Genomic DNA, 23,475 nt, shown 5'->3' on the forward strand with positions numbered 1-23,475 from the left:
GGACTGCTGTGCACAGGTAGGGGCAGGCAAACCCTCCTTTAGCCACTTGCCACGAAGTTTGCTTTCTCTTGGAGTGGGCTTAATGCCGGGGTGGGGGCTGGACTCTGGGTGAATCCCTCCTCCCTGCTCAAATCCTGAGAAAACACAGGCGGGCCAGTGCAGACCTTGCCTTTTTTCCTTTCTTTAGCTATCCTTGTCCTCTTTGATATTCACAGACCCAGGAGCTTTCCCCGGTTTTCCTTTTCAGTTTTGCTCCCCGAGCTACTCGTTTCAGGCTTCCTACGGCTTTCCAGCCCACGCTGCTGCCCCGAAGCACCCGCCTGGCCGCGGCGGTGCCGCTGCGCTCCCGCCCGCACCCGTTGCAGACGTTTTTTCCTACACCAGGAGCCTTCTGTGCCGTCCGCTAAACCCGGTTTTAGCTGCTTCCCGCCCCGCGGGCGTCCTCTCCCTCGGCTCATCAGCTCCCAAAGCTGCACCGGCCCAGCCGGGCTCAGGGTCCCCCGCGGCCCCGGGGCAGGGCGGAACGGGGCGGGCCGGGGGCGGGCCAGGACGGCCACGGGCCTTTAGGGCCGGCGGGAGGCGGCGCCGCCCGGTCCCCGCTGCCGACGCTGGCGTCGTGCGGCCCCGCCGCCATGGAGGTCGTGTGGGCCGTGGGGCAGGTGGGAGCCGTGTGGTTGGCGGTGGTGCTCGGACTCATCGTGCTGCCCTCGGCGCTGGGCATCTCGCTGGGCATCTCCGAGGCCTATATGCGGGTGCTGGTGAAGACACTGGAGGTAGGCGGGAGCTCTGGGAGAGAAGGAGGGTGTCCCCGGCCCTGTGTTCCCCGCGGGGCAGCGCCTCGCTCGCTTCCCCCGGTCCCAGGGCAGCCGGCGGGCAGGGCACGGCTCGCTCCGGTCGGGGGGTGCGAGGGGGTGGATATCCCCGAGGAGCATCTGTGCACTCCGGTTCCAGCTGTCTCCTCCTGTAGAGGAGAGCGGGTGGGTCACGTCCTGCCTGGCATCAGCTCTGCCCGGCTGTAGCTTCGGGCTTAAAGCCCACGGGCGGAGCTGGAGATCTGTGCTAATTTCGTGTAGGCTCTGGGGTGGTCTCCCTGAACCCGCAGGAGAGTGGGATAAACCTTGTTACTTAAGGCTGTACCATGGCCTGGGCGAGGCTGTCGCTGCTCGGTAGCAGCTGTGCTCCACCTGGGGGAAATGTTGCCGGCTCATGCTCTCGAGGGGTGTAAAAGGTCTGGTGCTCAGAGACGTCGACTGCCATCCAAGTTGAGCACGTCCAGCACCTCAGTTGCCATCTGCCCCTAAATTCTCAGGGATAGCCAGTTTCTCGCAGAGAAATATGCTTTCTGCATATTTAATACGTGTGTGAAAACCATCCCTCTGAAGCTCATGGTAGTGGTGAGGAAGAGTGTTTTTAAATTGTTGGTGGACATGATCAGATTTAAATATTTATGACGCGTTTTTCAGGGAGGAGGGGCACCTAAACCAAGGAAACAGCTGTAAGGAGGAAAAGTGAAATGCCTCACAGGACAGTGACCGTGCAGTATACATCAGTATGTGACTATGGAAAGTAGATTTTGTCTAATTTCATCTTGTTCTTCGAGGTTTTCAGGCAAGCCTTGTTCCTGTACTTCAGTGCCTGGCTAAAAAAAATCCACCTATTAAATCAGCATTTGTTAAATGCATCTTAAGTCAAAATGTTTTAAGGCTTTTGGGTGAGAATGAATCTGATCAAAGTACTTTCTAGGACTGTGAATGGTGTCAGGATTACTCTTGAGGAGAGAAGATGCAGTTGTTAGTGGAAAAAATGATTTGAATAGCAGAAGCTGAGGAGGCAAAGATTACCGGGGCCTGACAGAGCAATCCAGATGGCCTAGTGAGATAGTCTTGTTTAGATGACTTGCCTTCACCTGTGAATAACCACAATTGGCATTCTTTATTCCTAGATCATTAATCATTATTTTTAGTGTCATCAAATGTTGCAACAAAATATTTTGGGCAAAATTATGGAAAAGTATCTGACAGCATTTTGAAGATGGTTAATTGTGAGAGCTCTCCTGTTGCCTAAGGGAGGAAATAATGACTTATCTTGCAATATTTCCCATTACTTTTGCATGAAATACTTTCTGGAGTTGCATGCTTCTCAATATAATAATAATTGTATTAATACATAATTAGATTGGACATGGATATGATATAAAATAATGTATATGTAAAAGAAAAGGCAATGAAAAATTGGAAAGTATTCTGAGAAGAATCAGCTAAGTTGGACTTGCTGTGGGAGAGTGAAGAAACTCAATCCACCCAGGTATTCTGCTTATCTCAATTTGGCATTGTTTTGCCTGAGAATTTGCCCTCAGAATACTTGCATGGGGATAATCCCTGAAAGGAAGTGATTTGTTGTGGGATGTCTCCTCTTCCTTGGTTCTCAGGTCTGTCTTGGTTAGAAGCCTGACAGAGGCGGATTGTCTGCAGCCAGGTCCAAGCAGCGCCTGCAAGAGCACCTGAAGACATGTAATATCTAAACTGTGGATATTAATCAGAGTAATATTGGGAAAAGTGCTGTATCCTTGCATATCAATTTTTTAATTAAATTATTACATTAAAGTAAATTAAATTATTTAATTAAGTTAAATAACTTGTAAGGGTGTATTTCTTTTTATCCGGGATAATTATTAATACTGTCAGGTTAACAGTGAAATGTGCTGCTAGCTGGGTGTCCGAGACTTCTTGGGATGTTGAATTCCGTGTGTGTGTGTTTCTCCTGAGAAGAGTTTTTTGGCTCTGTGAAGTCAAAGGATGCTGCAGTTTCTGATGGCTGAGGCCTTTTTCAGCAGAGCATTAACTTAATAACTTCCTTAAGCTTCCTTTTCCACTCCCAGCCCTGGATCTCCCCAGGCCTTTTCCCCTCTTTCCCAGGAGGAGAGTGGGCTCTTGCACCTGCAGAGTGTTCAGTCAGGATGCTGCTGCTTTTGTTGCCTCTTTAATGGGCCAGAATACAGGTGCTGTCTGCAAAGTGGTGGCTGTTTGTGCATCCCAGCTGATACCCAGTTGCTCCCTGGCTTTGCTGGTTTATATCCCATGTCTTGGCATAGCTGGAAGGACACAGTGACTGTGGTTTGTTTCCTACATGGCCTATGTTGTCAGCTTTATTAGAGTCAATCTATTTTTAGGGTCCAAGTCTGTCCATAGTTCAGGGACCATTCTAGTTTGCTGTGATACCTCTTCAGGCCATGTCAGATAAAACAAGACACCCAAGAATGAGTCTGTGGTGTTCAGTTTTTGCATAGGCTGTGGGATGGAGCAAGCTGAAGGTGATGGGGGGCTTGTGCTTGAACTTTTTCTTGCCAATTTAAAAAAAAAACAACAAACTTTTTCTGCTTCTTTCAGGAAGGCAGAAGCTTGTTCCTGGTGCTGGAATCATGAACTGAGAAAAGGGAGGGGAAAGCTCCTTTTAGGAACAAACTGTTTTTGTACTTTGACCATCTGACATTTCTGACAAGGGACATCGGTGCACAATAGATTTTTCTCTCTGCTCAGCTGCCTCAGCAAGTACATGCTGCTAAGCAAAACGCAGCATGTACAGATGAGGATGTGCTTTTGTTGGGTTGCACTTGGCCCTTAAGTACTGCACTAGGGATTACCAGCTTTATATGGATGTATTTTTTTCCTATGTGAATGTATTTTTTTTCCATGTGGTAGGGAAAATGATTAGAAAGTTATGCTAAAGAAGTACAGCAGACAGACCACTTCCTATTTGAAAGCTTGCTTCCCCCATCATGTGGGTATTCCTGAAAGTGCATTAGCTTGCTTCTGAATTGCCTTACCAAACTCAGCAAACTTTTAGGAGATTGTTCAGTTTTGCCTGTAGCTTTTCTTCCAGTGTTAATAGAAGGATTTCTGGCACCACGTTAGTATGGCTTTCTAAAATGTGGGAGTACTGCTCCAGAAAGATCTCCAGCAGCTCTTTGCCCCTAGGAGGAGCTAGTCTGGACTACTCACCTGCTGTCCTGATGCTTGTGAAGTCACTCGCCACAGAAATATTCCCTACTGCTGAAATGCTGAGGACTGTCTCTTGCAGTCATCACAGCACGCTGCATTGCTCCCTGTTTATTTTTCAACATCAACAGATAGTTTCCAGTTTTAAATTTAGTATATCTTTACCTCTTGGTCTCATTTTTGCTCTGTCTTAATTCATTGCCTCTTGTGAACTCTTAATATGATTTGGGGCCCTGCAAACATGCCATTGGAGCTGTCTTGCCAAGCACTGGAGAATCCAGCCTTTCAGCAAGTCCTTTGTCTTACGGTGAGGCCCATAGAGCAGCTACTAGAGCAGTCACAGAGGATCAGTTTCTCTATTTCCGTCAGATTGTAGAAAATCTGGAGGACTGGTTTGGACCGTGTGTCTATATATTTGGCAGTAGCAGTGAACCCCAAAAGTGATGATCTCTGCTTGATGGATTGCAGTTCACCTTGTTAAATACTTCAGGGTTTTTTTTTCCAGTCTGCTGGGCCTTTTTCTGGGTGTGCCTTGCTGCCTGAGACAGTAGAGTTAGCAGCAGCAGTCTGTACAAACTGCCCTGCTTGCCCTTTTCTAATGGGAAAAAATGTATTGTGTTTTTTAAACTGTGCAGTGCATATTACTTGTAAAATATTAAGAAATGAGAAAGCCTGAGGGGAGTGAGGTCTTTAGGTCACATTTGTGTCAGGAAACAACCTGGCTATTAACTAACATCACATTATTGTCTATTTCTGGACTAATGGTTTGTTGATGACTGCAAGCACTCTTACTGCACTCCCCTTCCCAATCTCTTGAGGCTTTTTGTGGGGGCTTGCAGTGAGCAGAGAGAGTGCTTCTTGTGTGGCTGGTTTGGCTGCCTGTAATGCACAGCAGATGCTATACTTGTAGGTGTTTTTCATGTCCTGTAACTGATCCATCAGGGTTTAACAGTAGCCCCTTGTAACAGCAGCAATTTCTGATACCTTATTATGCTGCCTGTAGGGAATGTATTTTTGCTGGAAAAGTGTAATATTATTCTGTAGGTGGTCATTAAGCCCAAGTTCCTTGTGTTGCAGTTGACCTTGGCAACATGCATTGCCCTAGATATGAGGAAGAAAAAAGACCTCAGTGCCTCTGGTAAAGCTGGAGATCGTGGCTGTGCAGGGCAGGTGGGATGGACTGTTACTCTTGTCCTAGGTATGCCAGGCTGCAGCTTCTTCCCATGAGTCACCATCAGGATTGTGTGTGGTGCCGGGTATGAGGGTGGGGAAGGGAGAAGGAGAGGACTTAAGCTGATAAATAGATGAATCATTGTGGGCTTTGACTGCTGCTTGTGTAACTCACTGGCCTCAGCAGCAAGCTTTGCTGACTAATGTCATTGCTCAGAGTCAATGAAGGCCTCTGTCTGTGTAATTGGAATCCTTCAAGGACTCTTGGGCAGGGGAGAATCCGAGAGCTCTGAAAGCTGCCAGCTCAGATGGTAATGAGAAGCATGTCTTGGAGACATGCCTGATGTGAATGATGCACCCTTGTTTACAGGGCTCACACTGACTTTTGGAATAGTATTAGCAAATTTTGTGCAGAATCTTGGATTAAATCCCTGGCCTGTATTAATGTAGACCCCAGTCCTTTGAAGGTTTTTATGTATGTTTACCACAGATATAAAAGTCAAGAGTCCTTGCACATCAATATGTTTATCAGAGCTGGGGGTTGCCTTCTGCTGTGGTTGCATTAGTAATTAATGCACCATATTCCAGATCAACAGCTCTTGTCTGAAACTGCTCTCAATTTTACAGCATGTGAACACTGTTGATAAGCAAATGCTGTTAAAATAACAGCATCTGTATTCAGAGCTTGCCTTGAAGTAAGAGTTTGTGAAACTGCTGTAAAAGAAGCTGCTTAGCATTCCTTTTGCTGATCCCATTGGTGTTATCCTGTAAAGCTGAACTCTTAATTGTTCATTGGATACCTGTCCACCAGGAAGGACTTGCTATGCAGCTCCTGTGTGCAGAAGAATTTGGGAAGCTCCTTGGAGGCAGTGCCAAGGGTGTCTCATCAGAATGAGAAGTGCACAGGAGATGAGAAGGGACCTTTTGCCCTGACTTGGAAATGATTGCTCCTCTTGGTGGTGGTGGTGTTCTTGCTTCACACAAAACAACCCAATAACTGGCATGCAGGTTTTGCTGTGTTAAACAAAGTGGCATTGTGTGGGATGTGCTCTGCAATCTTTCTGAGGTTTGGAGAGATTCCAAGGAGGAGTGGTCACCTAAACTAGCACATAAACTTTTGTCTCATATCTGGCAGTGCCTTTAAAAGAGGAACACCAGTGGTCTGTCTCCATGTAATTGCAGATTTGAGTAATCTCTCTCTTCCAAAAAATTATCAAACACTGTTAAGTCAGGGGTGATGTAAAGATGGTAAATGAGGTGAAAGGCTAAGCCCCATTTCTTAGGGGAGCAGGGCAATCCTCTGAGGTGTTCCTAATGATTTGTCTCTTGATCCCAGCGAAGAATATCTAGAGGTGCTTTCATGAAATGACATGTCAGGCTTGGCTTTGGAGGTAGTCAGACCTCAGAGACAAAAATCACACATTTACAAGAGATTTCAAAAGGCCTTCCTAACTCCAGATAAGACAGTTGGCAAATAGACCGCTATCTTTCCTCAAGTACTGCATAGGTCCTCTATGTGTGGCAGTTGCTTAGTGACGTGTAAGTGAAATTGATCTTCTGGCCACTTTGGATTTTTCTGAGGAGCTGATAAGTTAGAGGCCTTTTCTCAGAGGATAAGGAAGGAGACCTTTTCAGGGGAAAGTTGATGTTTTCCTTACCTAGTAAAGTGTGTTATCTTCAGATTCTGCATTGTGTAATTAAAGCGTCCAAGCTACTTTCTTGTCAGTAGTTAGGATATTAAAGTTTCAAAATCAGACTTGTGGTGATATTTGTAGTTCTGGGATCATGCTGGTTTCTAACTTCACATTTTCAATCCAATGGGTTGCGCTGCTATTTTTAATCTGTTCAGGAGTCTGGTGTTTTATACTTTATACTAAAAACACAAATCTGCACCAAGGTCCTTGGGACTGCCAGCTCAGCACCAGCTGGGAGAAACCACTTAGATTTGTGCCAATGTTACTGAGAGATCCAAAAGACATGCCAGTCTGCTTTTTGCTCATTTCCTGAATAGAAGGAATGCTATGGCTTGTAATTGTTTCATGCTTTGATCTCTAATATATAAACATGTTTTCCCCTCTTGTGGGATGGATCAGCTCACATTGTGATAGCTCTTTGTAGCATAACGTTGTCCTTCAGCACAGGAACCAGCTGAGGCAGCAATGGATGACATATCCCTGACTAGCAGGAAGGAAGGGGAATTACTCACGTTACTGGGGGTGGTGTCTCTTGTTTCCCAGCCTGGATATAAGCAAGCTTTTAACTTGATCAAAATTGAGATTCTGGTTTTGATGGTAGTGCCTTTAATTCAGGTGCCTGAGAACTACATGAAAGAATTAGATGTTAAGTAAAAATTTCTCATTTCTTGCTCTTTGGTTGCTGGAACATGCATAGTTTATGGATATATGATGTAATTGAGGTAAGAAGAAAGCGGACAGAGAACTTAAAACTTGTTTGCTTTGTCATCTGGTAGATGTGGGTCCTTAGGAATGCCCAAATGCTCCTGAACAAGAGGGGGAACTGGTCTCATCATTGCCTGTTTTATTAAGTGTGCTTAAATCCCCTGAGAGTCCCGGCATGGAATGTAAAACTGCCTCAGCCACTGACTTGTGGAGCAAAAGTTAGCTGTCCCCTGGAATGCTTTGTGCAACCTTTGTACATGTTGCCACACTGGCATCAGGCTTGTGGCAGTGCTCCCATCTTCTGGGAAGGCACAGGTAGTTAGCAAAGGGAACTGTCCTCTCCAGGCTTTCTCTTTGCCTCTGTTCTTCCATCCCCCAGGTGGGCTGCTGCACCTTTCTGGAGTTAGATGGACCTGAGGAGCAAAGGTCAGACCACTTAGGAAGAGGGAATGTGCCTTTCTAAATAGGGTAGATAAATGCATCTGAGGAATAGAAACTTGAGTTACATGACCCTGCAATTTCTCTACTTTGGGAAGATTGCACTGCCTCCTTTGCATACCAAAATGTCAAAGATACTGCAGTACAGGAGGGTGTTGCAAGCTTTTGGGCATTACAAAGGGCTGTCTCAATAACCTGTGTCCTCATGATTTGTACTGAGGCTCAGGCTTTGACGCAGTCTAGCACAAACCCGTAACTGCAGGATTTCTGTAGCAAGACCTTTCTGAAGGGAGTGTTGCATTCTCTTTCTGAGCACCAAAGTGTTCTTCTAGGTTTTAATTATCCCTTTGAGAGGATTTGAAAGATGAAAAATTATTTTTTTCTGCTGGTGTGTATGGCTGAGACTATTAGCCAAATATGCTCTTGTTCTGTGTGATAAACTTACCTGTTTGTGGATATTTTGGTTTGTTGAATGCAGTGGTTCAAGTCTGGTCACAAATGGCTGCGTAAATGGGTTGCCTCTGCACCCTAAATCCTACATCCCATGGACAAAATGTAAAATGACAGTGCTGTGAATCGGTTCTTCCTTGATCAGTGTTTTGATTTGGTATTTCCCAGAACTTTTATGGTCACAGTACTGCTAAGAATAATGTGTAGCCAGAAAGTTACTGAAAGTACTTGAGTACTACAGAAAGAACTGAGTTATTCCTACAGTTAAAATTATTTTCTGGAAGAGCTATTGCCTTACCAGCAGTAGAGCTGAGAAAATGAAGGATGATATTGGCAGGGTAGGTTGTGATTCAGCAAAACCTGATACAGTAAGCCATACTGGTTCATACTGGGAGGTTATTTGGTGCAGATAATGCTGTGAGTCAGGATACTGACCTTTCAAAAAGAACTGCATCTCCATATGTCCCGCAGCTCATTTGGGGGGGAAAAGTAGAAAATGCGTGGTTTAACATGGGGCTGTGTCCTTCCTGTGCAGACCAGGCATTATCAGTATGCTCTTACAAAAATACACCTTTGATACTGATTAAGCTATTATGATTTGAACAGGATAATATCTCAATCTTTTGATATGAACTTATTTCTCCCAGGTGACCTGTCTGTCTTGAAAATGCCAATTATAATAGTGTTCCTAGAAATAGAAAGGAGTTTTGTGGAAGAGGAATTGATGTGCATAATGGGGAACTACCAAATCAGCCTTCTTTGACTGAGCTTTCCATCCCTTAACAAAGCTGCCATGTTGGGAAAAGGAAGGATTCAGGCTAGAAGGACTATTCTTGATGTCACAGACTTTGGGGTGGAAAAAGGATTATAATTAACCCAGTTAAAATGAAGCCTGAGATAGAGGGCTATATAAAAGCTCTCTGGTACTAAGTCAGATGGAGGTCAAGAAAGCCTTCTGCCCTGAGAAGAGGTTAAACTGGCTCCAGCCTCATCAGTGCTGGAAATGAGACAGTCTCCTCTGATGTGGTTCTGCCAGAGGCTTGTGCAGGACCCAGGGAAACTTTGACACTCACTGGAGACCATAGCTTACCTTATTCCATATTTCAATCTCATTCTCTCAGACCACTCACAGTAAAAGAGCAGGTTAAGCCCAGTGAGCTGGCAGCCCTTTCCAAGGGCTGGGGAAGGGGCTCTCTGTAGCTCACCCTAAAGGTGGTGAATTGGCCTGTTTTGCTGCTGCTCAGAGCTTCAAGTGAAAGCTGAGAGAGGTGGGGTTGTTCAGCCTGGAGACGAGAATGCAACTGGAACACATTGCCTAGAGAAGCTGTGGACTCTCCATCCCTGGAGTTGTTCAAGACTTGGCTGGCTGGGACTCTGAGCAACCTGATCTGGTAGAAGGTGTTTTTGTCCATGGGGGAGGGGGTTGGAACTAGGTGATTGCTAAGATCTCTTCCAACCCAAACCGTTCTACGATTCTGTGAAGACGCCAAGAAACAAGCAGTTGCAGAGTCAAGGGAAATACCAGGTTTGTTCATCTTGGAAAATTGAGTGTGATCCTTTTTGGGTTGAGTCTGAATTTAATTGAAACTTCCCATGACTGCAAATGCTTTTTTTGTATTTTAGTGAAATCAGCTGTGTGCAGGGTTCAGTTTCACTTAACCCAGTTAGGACTTCGGGTTTTTTGCTCCAGTATGATGAAACTACTCTGTAAGAGGACAGGCTGGGTTGTGATGTGTCTGTCAGCTTTGTGAACATGTGCTCTGTGTGTCCTTTGTCTAGCTCAGCTCCTGGGGCTTTCCATGCAATCTGGACTCAGTGGCTGTTGTGGCAGTAGCAAGGCTGACAGAGGCCTTTCAGGCTCTTGGTGGCTGTGTACCTGAACTAGAACTGAAACAGGTGTGGAGCACTGAGCTGGCTCTCTAAAGACTGAAAGCAGAGTTGGGAAGTACTGACTAGCACTGAGTGTTGTTTTGGTTTGGTTTTCAAAATTGTTATTAATTACTCTGAGTTTCTTCACAAGAACTGTATATGGGTTTGGGTTTGTGGACACATCTGAGGAAGATGAATGATGATTACCTGGTGAAGATGTTCTTTGAAAATCACAACATGTTTTTGGCTAACCGTTGTTTTTTTTTGGTGACGTTTTTCCTTAAGTGAATACTGCATTTGTGAAATGAATGTTTTCTTTCTTTTCAACAGTGGGCCACTATCCGGTTACAAAAAGGTGCCAAAAAGCCGCAGCCACAGGTGCCACGGACTCCTACTGCTAATGGTGAGAGCTTGGGTTAAAGTCACACTGATGAGACTGATGTTGTGATGTTGGAGTACTGATGCCTTCTCAGATGAAGCAGTTAGATGTGTGCACAAAAGAGCTGGAGAAGAGGTGGCATGTTACATGCTCACTGAAAGTTTTTCCTCAGGCAGCTGCTCACTTGCTGCCCCAGTGGGATCGGGGAGAGAATTGTAAGGGTAAAAGCCTGAAAACCCATGGGTTGAAATAAAGACAGTTTAGCAGGGAAAGCAAGTCACACATACAAGCAAAGCAAAACAAGGAATGAATTCCCTGCTTTCCCATGGACAGGCAGGAGAGCAGGGCCCCATCATGGGTGGCAGTGACTTGGGAAGACAAACACCATCACTCCAAATCTCCTGCTTTCCTTCTTCTTTGTCCTACTTTATATCCTGAGCATATTGCCATATGGTCTGGAAGATCCCTTTGGTCACTTTGGGTCACCTGTCCAGGCTGGGTCTCCTCCCACTCTCCCAAGCACCCCCAACTTCCTCACCAGCCTGGCTGTACAAAAAACAGGAAACCCTCTGGCTCTGTAAATCATGCTCAGCAATAACAAAAACATCTCTATATTATCAACCATGTATTCAGCACAAATCCAAAACACAGCCTCATACCAGCAACTGTGAAAAGAATTCACTCTACCCCAGTGAAAATCAGCACACTTATATATCTAATTGTTTTGCAATGCTGCTGGCTAGCAAACGGTTCCTGCAAAATAAAGTACTGCTTTTACTGGCTTGTACTGAGATGAAAAATCAGGGGATGAGGAAATTAAGGGTATGAAGCAACATGAAATTTAACAAAACAAAGTAGAGCTTAAGATGGAGGCTGTTCTCAGTTGATGGAAATTTTTGTGTTTAAATATGAGGGTAATTTTCATCTTGAAATGTCTTTACCCTGATGCTTGCAGGGTTGCTGGCCAGCTATCTCAGTCCTAACATTTAAGTGCATTGAAGTGCACTTAAATATTCTCTGAAGAGATCTGAGTGTCTGTTGGACAGCACTTTTCTTTCCCAAGCTCAGTACTTTTTCTGTGGTAGGACTGCAAGTTGAAAGTGTGTGGTGAGCTACTTGTCTTCTTTTCAGTCTGCTGCTATTGACCTTTTACTCTCTGGAGTTCATACCAGTGTTTGCCAATCTTCTTATGCTTACTGTCTGTAGAAAGACAGCTGAAAAGTTGCTTCATCTTTCTTCCTTTAGCCTAGTTTTGAAATTAGTTCTTTGTATCTTAACTCATACTGTGTGTGAGTTGTGGTAGACTGTAGTAGGTCAGAGTTGGCTTTAAGACTTTGGAGCCATGAGAGAAATCTGAGTTTGCCCAAGAACTAGGAGAAGGCTGAACAAGGCATTGCAGCCAGCACTTGGTTTCCTCCTGGTTCCTGAATGCTTCAGTTATTTAACTGCTCTGTTTTGACAGCGTTTGGCAGCAGTGTGAGCGTTTTTCTGTGTGCTCTCTCTTTAGGCTGCACAGCTGGGAGCAGGCCCAGCCTGCCAGTTAGCACACAAGTCAGTTTTTACCTGAGCCTGTGGATTAGCTCATGAGAACATGATCCAGTAGTGGAGACTGAATTGCTGAGCTGGGTGTGTGTGTTTCAGCTCCAAAGGGATATCCTTATCAATACTGCAAACACTGGGATCATGCTGTCTGCAGGCCAGGCATGGAACTGGCTTCCATGGCAGCAGATGCATCTGTCAGCGTTTGTAATAGTAAACTGGAGGTAGTGCACAGCAGCTCTGAAAATGGGTTAAAACTTGCTTTGCCTAATTGCAGACTTTCAAGTGGCTGAGAAAAAAGTACATCCTGTATCACTCACCAGTGTCCTGAAAGTTGTGGGGATTTTTGGGAGGAAAGGGGGAAGGCAAGGTTAGCTGTCCTTTCAGCTAATTGTCAGTGACATGTTGTCTGCTTCCCAGGTTGTCAGTGATGCAGGAAGATACCTTTTTTCTTCCTGTAAGGCTGATGGTGCCCCATCACATCATGGGCCAGTGAGAGGGCAAGAGACCCTACTCTGCTGCTTTAGCTGCACAGAAGGAGCTGTCATCCTCCTAGACATCTGATCATTCTTACAAACAGTTATTTCTTCTCTAGTAAAGAGATGTCAAGGAAGAGAGGTGCTAGCTAGTAGTTTGTTATTTGAACTATCTTTTAAAAAAAAAGTAGCTACAAATAGCTAATTCTCCTGTGTGCAGCTGAGGGGTGTGTGGTGTTAATACATGCTGTGGTTCAGAACCTGTGTTAAGTGTACTCCACTATCTGAAGGACTGTTAGAGGTAACAAAAATGGCCTGAGGTAATTCATATAGATGATTGCTTGCAGGCTACATTCAAGCAGCCTTATGGATGGGGATACACAATCACAATGGTAGCCTAAAGCCCTTTTTAATGTCCTTTGTATACCTGAAATAAAGGTTAAAACCTTTCCCTGCTGGAGGTGGCTCTTTCTGCCAGAAGCTGGAGTCTTCACTATCCCTTACTTGAGAAAGTATGGGGAGACATGTGGTGCCAAGCTATGCTTCATATCTTGCTCTTGGGAATTTTTTAAGCATAGGAGTAACAGACTTGTGATTAGGAACTCCTGGCTGTGAAACAAAGTACTTGAGGGCCAGGGCAGGTGTAGGTCTAACAGTATGTTATATAAGTTGGTGTCCCCTGAGGTGATAGAACATGAGCAGACTGAGGCCCAATTGCATTATGCAATATTTACTGAGGGAGGAGAAACTCCTGCTGATAATGAATTATAGAGTAGTTGATTAAAACAGGTTAAAGGCAAATGTTTTTGTGTGCGTATGCACTAATATGTAAGTGCTGAAAGGATGTGTGTATTACATTTTATGTCTTTACTGACCACCCAGCCAGTACTAGGAGGTGGGTCAGGATAGGAGGGAGCACTGCAGATGTATGTATGTGCAAGGGCAAGTTTTCCTGCTCCCTGGCAGAGCAAAAATGGTCCTCCCCAAACACTTTGAAATTGTATCCCTCAGTAAAAAAAAACCAAAAAACACCAACAAACCCAAAAAAACCCCAAAAACCAAGTGAGCATTATTGAGGAGACACCACCTTTCTCTGCAGTATCAAATCCACTGTGCATCTCTTGGCAGAAAGGGCAGTGAGTTCCCCTGTGTTGGTGGTGTGATAAGGAATATTTTCAACAGAAATTTAGCTGATACAGTTACGTGGGGCACTATGTGGTGCTGTCACCTCAAGATCCTTCTCTGCTAGAGGGCAGTGTGTGCTGGACCCAGTGGTAGCTCTTGGCTGAGCAGGTGCTTGGAGGGCAGGCTTCTATCTCACTGCAGCTGGATAACTAGCTCTCAGCTCTCTGTGTGGGTGCTGGCTGTGTTGTCTTCAAGGTAGTGGGTTTAAAAAAGACAAAACACTAGTAAAATATTTGAAAATATCTTATATGCAAATTATGTTGGTAGTATCTAGTTACTACATAAGTAGATACTACTAAGGAGCTAATTGCTAGATACTGCTAAGTGGATCTACTTACTATGTAAGTAAGCAGTGTCAAATTTGAGCCTGGTATAATTAGTTTACTGGAGTATGGGAGCTTGAAGGCTTGGGACTTGTGCTGCAACACTGAGAAAAACAGTGACTATGGCTTTTTTTTTTGGCTGAGCAAAATGTTTGCTGTACTCCTGTGTATGGCTGTCTTTGGCAAGCTCAGCTCTGCCCATGGCCAAGGGATTAAAGGCTGTTAAATGTGGCTTGTGATTACAAGAAGGCTAAGTACATCACCAGAGCAGCGTGTGTGTAATTCTGTTCTTAATACCTTCTGTTCATACTACCTTCACGTGCTGCTGAGATCTTGGCTTGATGTAGCTGTCCCAAGGCTGCTGTCCCTGGTGCATGGGGGTGTCCTGTGACAACAACAGCGCAGGCTGATGAAGCAAGACATGGTAGCCCTCCTCTCTCAGCTTGCTAGCAGTGTGATAAACTTGAACCCTGGGCCGGTTCCTCAGTTCCAGCTGAGAAGCTGGAGCTAGATGGGCCAGCTGCTTGAGTGGTGCTGAATAAGGGAGAAGGATAAGGGCTGGATAAGGAGGAAACATTCCCAGCTCTTGTACCTGGAGACAGGGGTGGTACTTTTTTTATTGGTGCTGGGCTGTTCCCCTGGTCTCTTGCCAACAACCTTTCAGCAGCATGGAGCAGACAGGTTGGACTGAGTCACCTGGATATTTCAAAGTTTGGAGATTTTCAGAGTGTGAGAAAAATTGAATCAAAAACTAGAGCTCTGATTTGGGTTTAACATTTGACATAAGCATGGTCCATTTTGGTGCATGCTTGTATAATTTAGATTCTGAAGAGCATGTGGCTTTTGGGGTGTGCCATATTATTAATGGTTTATATTTGTAGGCTAGTGATAGGACAATGCAGTGAGGTGGCCTGCTGGTACAGCTGGAAGTTGTGGCTGCCAGGTTCCAAGCTGAAGGTGCCAATAGGTTTTGTTGCAGTGTGGTTCTTCTTTAGTGTTTACCTTAGTGGTTTGTGGGACCTGTTTCTTCGAGCTTCCCGTGTTATCCCATGTGTATGTATGTGCGATATGAAGATTTTCCATATCCCTTCTAATTTAAATGTTATAATTATTGGCACAGGAAATATATTGAGATATTTTCTGCTGGCAAGTCTTCATTGGAAGGAAGATTTCCTACAAAAACCACATCCTACGATGTGGAAAATTCCTAGCAGCTTGACAAAATTGGGTGCTATGTCCTTTCTTATTTTTTTATCTCAGCATGGAAAGCACAAAGATTATGTAATTTATCAGAGGGTATCTGACAGAGTGGCAACCTGAACTTGGACTTCTGTAATCACAGTTGAGTGTCTCGGGATGGTTGTTCTGGTTAACTGTTACTCTAGATTTTTCGTCATCAGTTTCTGGAGCCAGACTTGCTTATCAGTAAGCAGATACTTGATCTTTGTTTAGCTTACACAATTTGTTCGTGCCTTTGAAAGCTCTGATGAAAAATTTGCGCTTATCAGACCATAAGCTTAAAAAATTAAAAAGGGTGGAGGAAGGGGAATACTTGTTTGCACTGCAGTTCTGGATGCTCCAAGTTTCTCTCCAGGCATTATGTAGTCAGAGTTCAGCTGAAACAGCTGTTAATGCTGAACTAAATCAAGGCTCCTCTAGGCACAACTTCCTTTGACATGGTGTTTTGGAGTGTTTTTCTTTGTTTGATTTTAAGTAAAATTAAAAAATCGTGTGGTCTGCCTGTATTTACAGAAAATATTTGTCCTGTGAAGGCAGGGAGGTGTGTTCAGTTCAGAGCTGGTCCATGCATAGTGTTGTGGTCTTGGGCTTTGGCAGTGTTGTGGCTCTGAGACACCAGAATATCAGACAAAAGATGGGAAGAGGGAAGCCTCCATAAAGGAGATTGAATGCCCTTAAGTACACAGAGTACAGAAGGGAATTGAAAGGCCAAAGTCTCACTTGATTTCTTGTGAAAGCATAAGAGAGTCCTGGATGAAGTTTGACTTGAGAACATGCCAGATGGTGGGAGAGGGTTTGCCTCCTTGCCTCATGTTCAGTAAGGTAACTGAACTTTATACAGTTGCTACTCAGTGTGCTGGTGTAAGGAAGGGGAGCTGGAAGTGACCTCCTGCAGGGTATGCTGTGTTCAACTGCACAGCTTCTCTTGTCCTAGGAGGGGCTCTGACAATAAATTTGTCTCCTTGAGTAATACAGAGTGACAAGTGGTCTGGAGGGCAACTGTTACATCACAGAACTATTTTCTCAGGTGGTTACCCTTTTCCTTCCCAAGGTATCATTGAAAGAGATGAAACGCCTATGGAGAAAGAAATCGCCCTTCTGCATCGAGCAGACTTCGAATTCTCCCACATTTTCTACTTCTGCAGAAAAGGGTTTGAGGCCATTGTGGAAGATGAAGTCACTCAACGATTTTCCTCAGAAGAGCTGCTCTCCTGGAATCTGCTCACAAGGACTAATGTCAACTTTCATTACATCAGCCTGAGGCTGACAGTTGTGTGGGTCATTGGGGTGATAGTGCGGTACTGCTTCCTCCTGCCCCTACGGTAAGCTCTGGTGCTGAGGGGTTTTGTCAGCCTGGGAATGGGTAAATTTGTGTTTTCTTGGTAAATGTCATCTCAGCTTTCTGTAACTAAAAAGCAACACTGGCAGCTATAAAATATTAACTTGCTTAAAGGCTCCTTTTATGTAAGAAGCCCTTATTCACTATGGAGAGTAGAGTAGGCCTGGTGGTCATCTTTTCTATTAATGCTTCCCCTAAGTCCATGTATATTGGCAGAGCAAATATAAGCTCTAAAGCTCTCTGACATGTGTGCATGGGAGTATCTGGATCTGCTGCCTTTGCTACATCATGACTTTAAAAGCAATAGGTCAGGGAATTGCTGAGTTAGAGAACTGCATATGTCAAGTGTCTGAGGAGTAATTGAATTTCTTTAATCTCTTTCCTTTTAAAGGGGAAAAGTGATATTACAATGAGCAAAGGTTTAACGTCTGTTTTGTCTGTAGCTTCACCCTCGCTGCCATCGGGATTACGTCAATGATTGTGGGAACAACAGTGGTGGGACAGCTGCCAAACGGCAGGTAGGTACTGTGTGTGAGGAATCAACTTGCCAAATTGCATCAGTGCAAACAGCTGAAGATTAGGAGTGGATAGATTTTTACCTATAACAGACTACTGATAGTCCACCCACAAATTTGTGGACCTTGTTTTATTGGCATTTTGAATTTGGACTGAAGTTGGGTTCTTGTCAGTCTTGGCAGTGATGATTCTTGATGGGTTCCTTCTGCTGCCATGAGATATATTCAAATGGGACATTGTAGGGCAGGTAGTAGTGTTGGGATGAAAAACACCCAGGAAAGAGAAGGCAGCCTTGCCTAGCTAAGTGGTGCCAAGAATATGATGTATCTTGGCTGAGCTGCTGTAGCAAGTGGGTGGTAGAGCTGGGAATATCTCTCTGTGCTTCAGAATACCAGGAAAATCTCAGCCCTGAGCTGTGTTGAGTAGGCTGGAGAATATTGCATGTGCGTCTAGCTGCTTTCCAGGATGCTTCAGATGTCTGATTTCTTTCAGTGTGAAAAACTACCTAAGCGAAGTGGTTCACCTCACATGCTCCCGCATCCTCGTCAGAGCTCTGTCTGGTACTATCCATTACCATAACAAGTGAGTGAGCAAAAGTGTATATATGCTTATGTGCGTGTGACATCCCATTGGAAATGGGGACTGCTCTCTCCTGAGCTGCAAGTTGATGTCACACTAGAGGCTGACTCACCTGACAACTTCATGGACCTTTTTGGTGTGTAATGTGGTGGTGCTTAGTGCACTAGTAGTCTAACAAAAATATATGTAATTGCAGGGAAAACAGACCTCAGAAAGGAGGAATTTGTGTTGCCAACCACACATCACCGATAGATGCGATCATTTTGACAAATGATGGATGCTATGCAATGGTATGAGGAGCTCTAAAATAACTACAGCAGAGAGACCAGGAGAGGGAAAGATTTTGGGGTATTGCTTGTGGACTTCAGTACTTAAGCAAACATCTTTGCTGTGAAAGTTGAGCTATGGTCAGTGGGGAAAAGTGTAAATTGTGCTGAAATTGGTCTATATTATGTTCTGGAGAAGTTGTCCTTGGAATGTCAATGCCAGGCTCTTAATCTGTTGAAGTACCTAAGATAGGCTTCCATGTGACTGTCTAGAGTCTCTCAAGTGAACGCATTTTAACAGTTGTGGTTATTGCTCAGTCCTGGCTTGCAGCCTCCCAGTGCATTTGGGTTTGTTGGATTTTCTTGGAGGGGTGGAGAGGAGGAAGTTCTACATTTCAGGTGTCCCAGATACTGATGTGCCTTGCTGGGCTTGCAGGTGGGCCAGGTTCATGGTGGGCTGATGGGTGTTATCCAGCGAGCCACGGTCAAGGCCTGTCCTCACGTCTGGTTTGAGCGCTCTGAGATCAAGGACCGCCATCTAGTGACAAAAAGGTGAGGTGTGTGCTGGGCTGCCTCCCTGGAGAGGCATCGGGCAGTCAAAGACCTGGATTTGGGAAGGAGTTGCAGGGCTGGTGTGCAGCACACTGCATCACACAAAATGACCTGAGTGTGCTTGCTTGTGTGGGCTTTGGCGCAGAACTCTGCAGTCAAAATGTCAGGCTCCCAGGTCACCAGAGAAGGCTTGAAACACGTTTGTACATCGTGTCATGGTTCAGACTCAAGGCTCTGGGAAGGTTTGGATTGCAGACTCTCACACAAAGCATCTCAGTTGGGAAGGCATCAGCATAATAACTAATGTCTGATGAATTCAGGTGTGTATTTTTGAATGGGTGTGAAGGTACTTAAATTATGTTACTTTCTGTTGAAGATAAATAATGATGGTAAAATTAGCTTTCTGTGACAAAATCTTTCTCAGTTTCACTGGAATTTGTGAGCCACTAGAAATAAATAGCTTTATTTATTTGGGTGAGAGGGAAAAATATCTTGTTATAAGAATATAAGCTGTGTACAAAAGTGGTTTTCTGCAGGATGTCACTAAAAGCATACCCATGAATACTGTAGTACAGGGATAAAAATTCTTCCTTATTTGTAGAGAACTTTTTAGGTTAATTTTGACAGGTCAACTTTTTCACTGGCTTATTGGCCTCTGCACAACAGGACAGTTTTGCCAAGTTGTCCAAGTGTTATTCAGGTAGTGTGAGCTGTAGGCATTTAGAAGTCCCCTTTTTAAGAGATATGCTAAGTAGCAGAGGCTGGATGGACTACTGCATCAGTCAGGGTTTTTTTTGAAGGCTGAGATGATCAGAGTTAGTTGGACTGGCTTAATGGCATATAATTGTTAGCTTCTCTGACAGTCATTACAAAAGTAAAATGGAGGAAAGAAAAGAGGATATTACCTCAGTGTAATGTTCCAGGAGCCTGAGGGATGGCTGGCACAAAGCTTCAGTTTCTGTAGGAAAGAAAAGTACAAATTAGTACTAGTACAAGGCTTTGGTTTCATACATTTATAATATATAGAGGTATTTTAAGTGCACCTGCCTGGGGAAAGAAGAGTGGAAAGGAATTGTTTTTTAAGCTTTCCTTCTGCTTCCACAGACTCAGGGAACACGTGGCAGATAAAAGCAAGCTCCCAATCTTAATTTTTCCAGAAGGTAAGAAGCTGAACTACTTATGTCCATTCAGTACAGATGTCATCCCTGTTCTCTTTTAATGGCTTCTGCTGCTCAAATCTATCTTCACTCTGGCTTCTGCTTTGTTAGGTCATTCCTGGTTTTCATCTTTAATATAGGATGTATATATATGGAGACAACACAATGCTGTCCCTGAACGTTGCTTCTCCTGGCAGAAGAAGGGGAAGATTGTTTATTTTGCCCTGAGATTATTAATTTGCTGTCCTACAGATTAAACCTCAGCATTGTGCTTTTTGTCTTGCACACCTCCTGGCTTCATTCAGGGAGTCAGTCACCAGACAAAAGTAAGCAGGGAAGAGATGCTTAACTCAGTGAGCAGCAAATGCAGGCCCTTTATGGGTAAGACCTATATGTGGATGTTGTGTTGTGCTGAAATGACTGTGTGAAGCAATGACTTTCTCTTCTGGACAGGCACCTGCATAAACAATACATCTGTGATGATGTTCAAGAAGGGGAGCTTTGAAATAGGAGGGACAATCTATCCTGTTGCAATCAAGGTAAGTGGAAATAGCTGAATTTCAGAGTTTGGGGCGGGTTTTTTTCAGAGGGGCAGGAAGCTGTCTCAGTACAGCTGCTACTGAAAGCACAGTATCTCTGGCAATTGGGTGCATGCTGTGGATGGTTCCTGGAGAATAAGTGGTTGAAATTAGAGTGAAGTCTCTCAGGCCTATAGAGCCTGGCTGTTAGGCCCTGATGGGGTCAGCTTCTTCATCCAGAAAGCTGGAAGGAAAAGAAATCCAGCTAGTCCTTCCCAGTGCTGAAAGGAAGCTTCCTGCCTCACAGCAGACTTAACTCTTTTGGCTGTTTTGTTTGATGGGTGACATCTACTGCTGGTTCTGCCACGTAATTCCAGGTCAGAGAGGCTGTGACGGTGTGGGGAAAGGCTTAATCAATTGTTTTTTGTGATCCTTTGCAGTATGATCCTCAGTTTGGAGATGCCTTCTGGAACAGCAGCAAATACAACATAGTGAGCTATCTGCTGCGAATAATGACCAGTTGGGCCATTGTTTGCAATGTGTGGTACTTGCCACCAATGGTTAGAAAGGTAATCCAGCATCTGGTTGCTTGACTACTATTTAAGAACTTGATTGCCTGCAAGTGCACTTTTACTCTTTTTCCTCCAAAACCTCTACCCACCCCATGTCTCCAGTTTTATACTGGATTTTTGTCAGTGCTGACTGATACATGATTTGACTCGATTTTTCCTGATGCAGCTTGGCACCATCAGCAGTGCATCAAGTATGCAAAGGATAGCAGTAAATGCAGTACTGTTCACAGTAGCAATAATGGTAATGGTCCATCTTGTTGAAGAAAAATTTTCTCCTAATTTCACCACTCTAGAGGAAAAATGAGTTATTATGACATGGGAAGATCAGATTGTGATGTTGGCATGATAAGGAATGAGTTGTTTGGCAGTGAGCTAATTTGATGAGGCAGCAGATAAAAAAAAAAGTTATGAAAGTTTGCTTCAATTGACTTCTCTCTGCTTTGATATGTTGAATTTATGAACCTTGAAGGAAGATGAAGATGCTGTTAAGTTTGCCAACAGAGTGAGGTCAGCCATCGCTCGCCAAGGAGGACTGACTGAACTCCCCTGGTGAGTGATGCCATACTTGTTAGATCATAGACTATTTGTGGTTAGTTTGACTGATAGGTGCTTCCCTCCTTAGCTTTGTGACATTCAACATCACTTTATTCCACTAAGGGAAAACAATGGAGTAGCAGCACATGCATGTATCTGAAAGTAGAAGATGTGTAAAATCTTTGGAGCATGTAGCATACAGTGAGTTTCATCTAAAGGGTTGATCTTTTGAAGTAGGTCCATTCACAGTTGTTTCTCATGTTGAGATTAAGTAGCAAAAGTGAAGTTTCTTGGCAAATCTGATGAACAATAAGAGATAAAACAGGTCTTGAGGCTTTATGCTCTTTCTCATGTCCTGCCTCTGTAAGTAGCAGGATAATGCCTAGATTTCATATGACACAAATTTGAGAGCAAAATTCAGATGAAGAGAATGGGAAAATAGATTCAACTATGAGACCTAGCCCTGAATAATGTAAGGCAAAACACAACTGTAGTGTTGCAGAAGATTGGCTGCCTCTGCAGTCTGGGGAAGTAGCATCCCAGATTACCAAAGATTTCCGTTGTAAGTATAGCCTGTTACCAGCATTAATAGACTGCTTTAATTGTCTGAATTCAAAATTTGAACTGCATAAGCTTGGTGGCTTAAGGCAGAGGTTTTAATAAATGTGCTTAAAATTGAATGTTAGAGAAGTTCTGAAGAAAAGCCTTTAATAATAGTAATAATAATAATTTAGATTACCTACCTTAATCAATTGTAGAGTTTTAATGTAATGTGTAGTTTAATAACAATAGCCATAACAGCCCTGATGGTTTACTGTTCCTTCTTGCTCTGTTCCAGGGATGGAGGTCTGAAACGAGCAAAAGTCAAAGATACTTTCAAAGAAGAACAGCAGAAAAACTACAGCAAGATGCTAGTGAGAAATGGATCAGTAGGAAGCTTGTCTGCAGAAACTGAGTCAGACTGAATGGTGGTTCTTGAAAAGTTACTTTGCACAACCAGCCTTTGCAGGAATAATGTGGCTTTTTTAATTTAAAAAAAAAAACTGTCAAAAAATAGAACAAGAAAACAACAAAATCCTTTATTGTGTGTATGCATATTCTCTGTGTGGATGGTGAAGAGCTTGCCAAGGGCAAGTGTCTCTGTGTTCCTCTCTGTTCATTCTTTCACTATCCAGCCCCCCTCCATCTTCATGTGATGATGAAGCTCCTGGTATTCCCAAGCTGAATGCCTGCAGAGTTAGAAGATGAAAAAAACACCCCAGTTTTTCCTGAGTTTGTAAGGATGAAGGGAAGTACACTGAACAGATGCTGTCAGGACACTGGTTGTGAAGATACCTCTCGTTCATGGTACTTTGAAGGTTTAAACATAACAGAATTTTGTCTTTTTTTTTTGCTCAGATTATTTTTTGTAGATGTCTTAAACAACATGCTTATGATGTGGTCAGAACTGTAAGACTGACTTTTTGTTAGCTTGCACCTGGATGTGCAAGGAGGGAATGGAAGCAAGGGCTACAGAGACCCTACAGGGTGGGAAAGCAGCTGCCCTGTCAAAAGTACAGAACATGAACCATGAGGAATTTGGTTGCCTTTTAACATGGTATTGCCTTTATTGGGAACTGCTGCCTGACGGAAGATAAGGGCAAGTCCTCAATCTACCTGTCCATTGCTATTGTTGAAATTGCTTTCTTGAGCTCCGGAGCTGTAAAGGTAAGGTACAGTAAGGGTTAAATAATGTAGGCTATAACAGATGAATTTTTGTGGATTGTCAGGAGTGCCCATCTGCAAAAATTATTGTTAATGGCTTGAAGTTCTCAAGAGAGCAACTCCAGAAACACATTTTACGTTTCCTGGGCTAGCAATAGCTATCACAACTATAAACATAGGATCCACAAGTCAGCTTTGATATGAGACATGGCATGTCAAAATCTGCAATATATTGCTGTTTGAATGTAATGAGAAATAAATTCTATATTTCTAATG

The 23,475-nt window shown here is 43.9% G+C and overlaps 1 protein-coding gene across 1 annotated transcript; it reads left to right on the forward strand.

Moving 5' to 3' along the window:
• Positions 1–563: 563 nt before the first annotated feature.
• Positions 564–23,475, forward strand: LOC131578858 (glycerol-3-phosphate acyltransferase 3). The gene is made up of 12 exons (XM_058838097.1): positions 564–773; positions 10,652–10,724; positions 16,514–16,784; positions 17,245–17,319; positions 17,810–17,899; positions 18,093–18,186; positions 18,599–18,714; positions 19,819–19,874; positions 20,325–20,410; positions 20,830–20,958; positions 21,431–21,510; positions 22,334–23,475. The coding sequence occupies exons 1-12, from the start codon at positions 633–635 to the stop codon at positions 22,458–22,460; spliced, it is 1,338 nt and encodes a 445-aa protein (XP_058694080.1). The 5' UTR covers positions 564–632; the 3' UTR covers positions 22,461–23,475.

Source organism: Poecile atricapillus, chromosome 4 (genome assembly GCF_030490865.1).
Source record: "Poecile atricapillus isolate bPoeAtr1 chromosome 4, bPoeAtr1.hap1, whole genome shotgun sequence".
Classification (NCBI taxonomy): Eukaryota; Metazoa; Chordata; class Aves; order Passeriformes; family Paridae; genus Poecile; species Poecile atricapillus.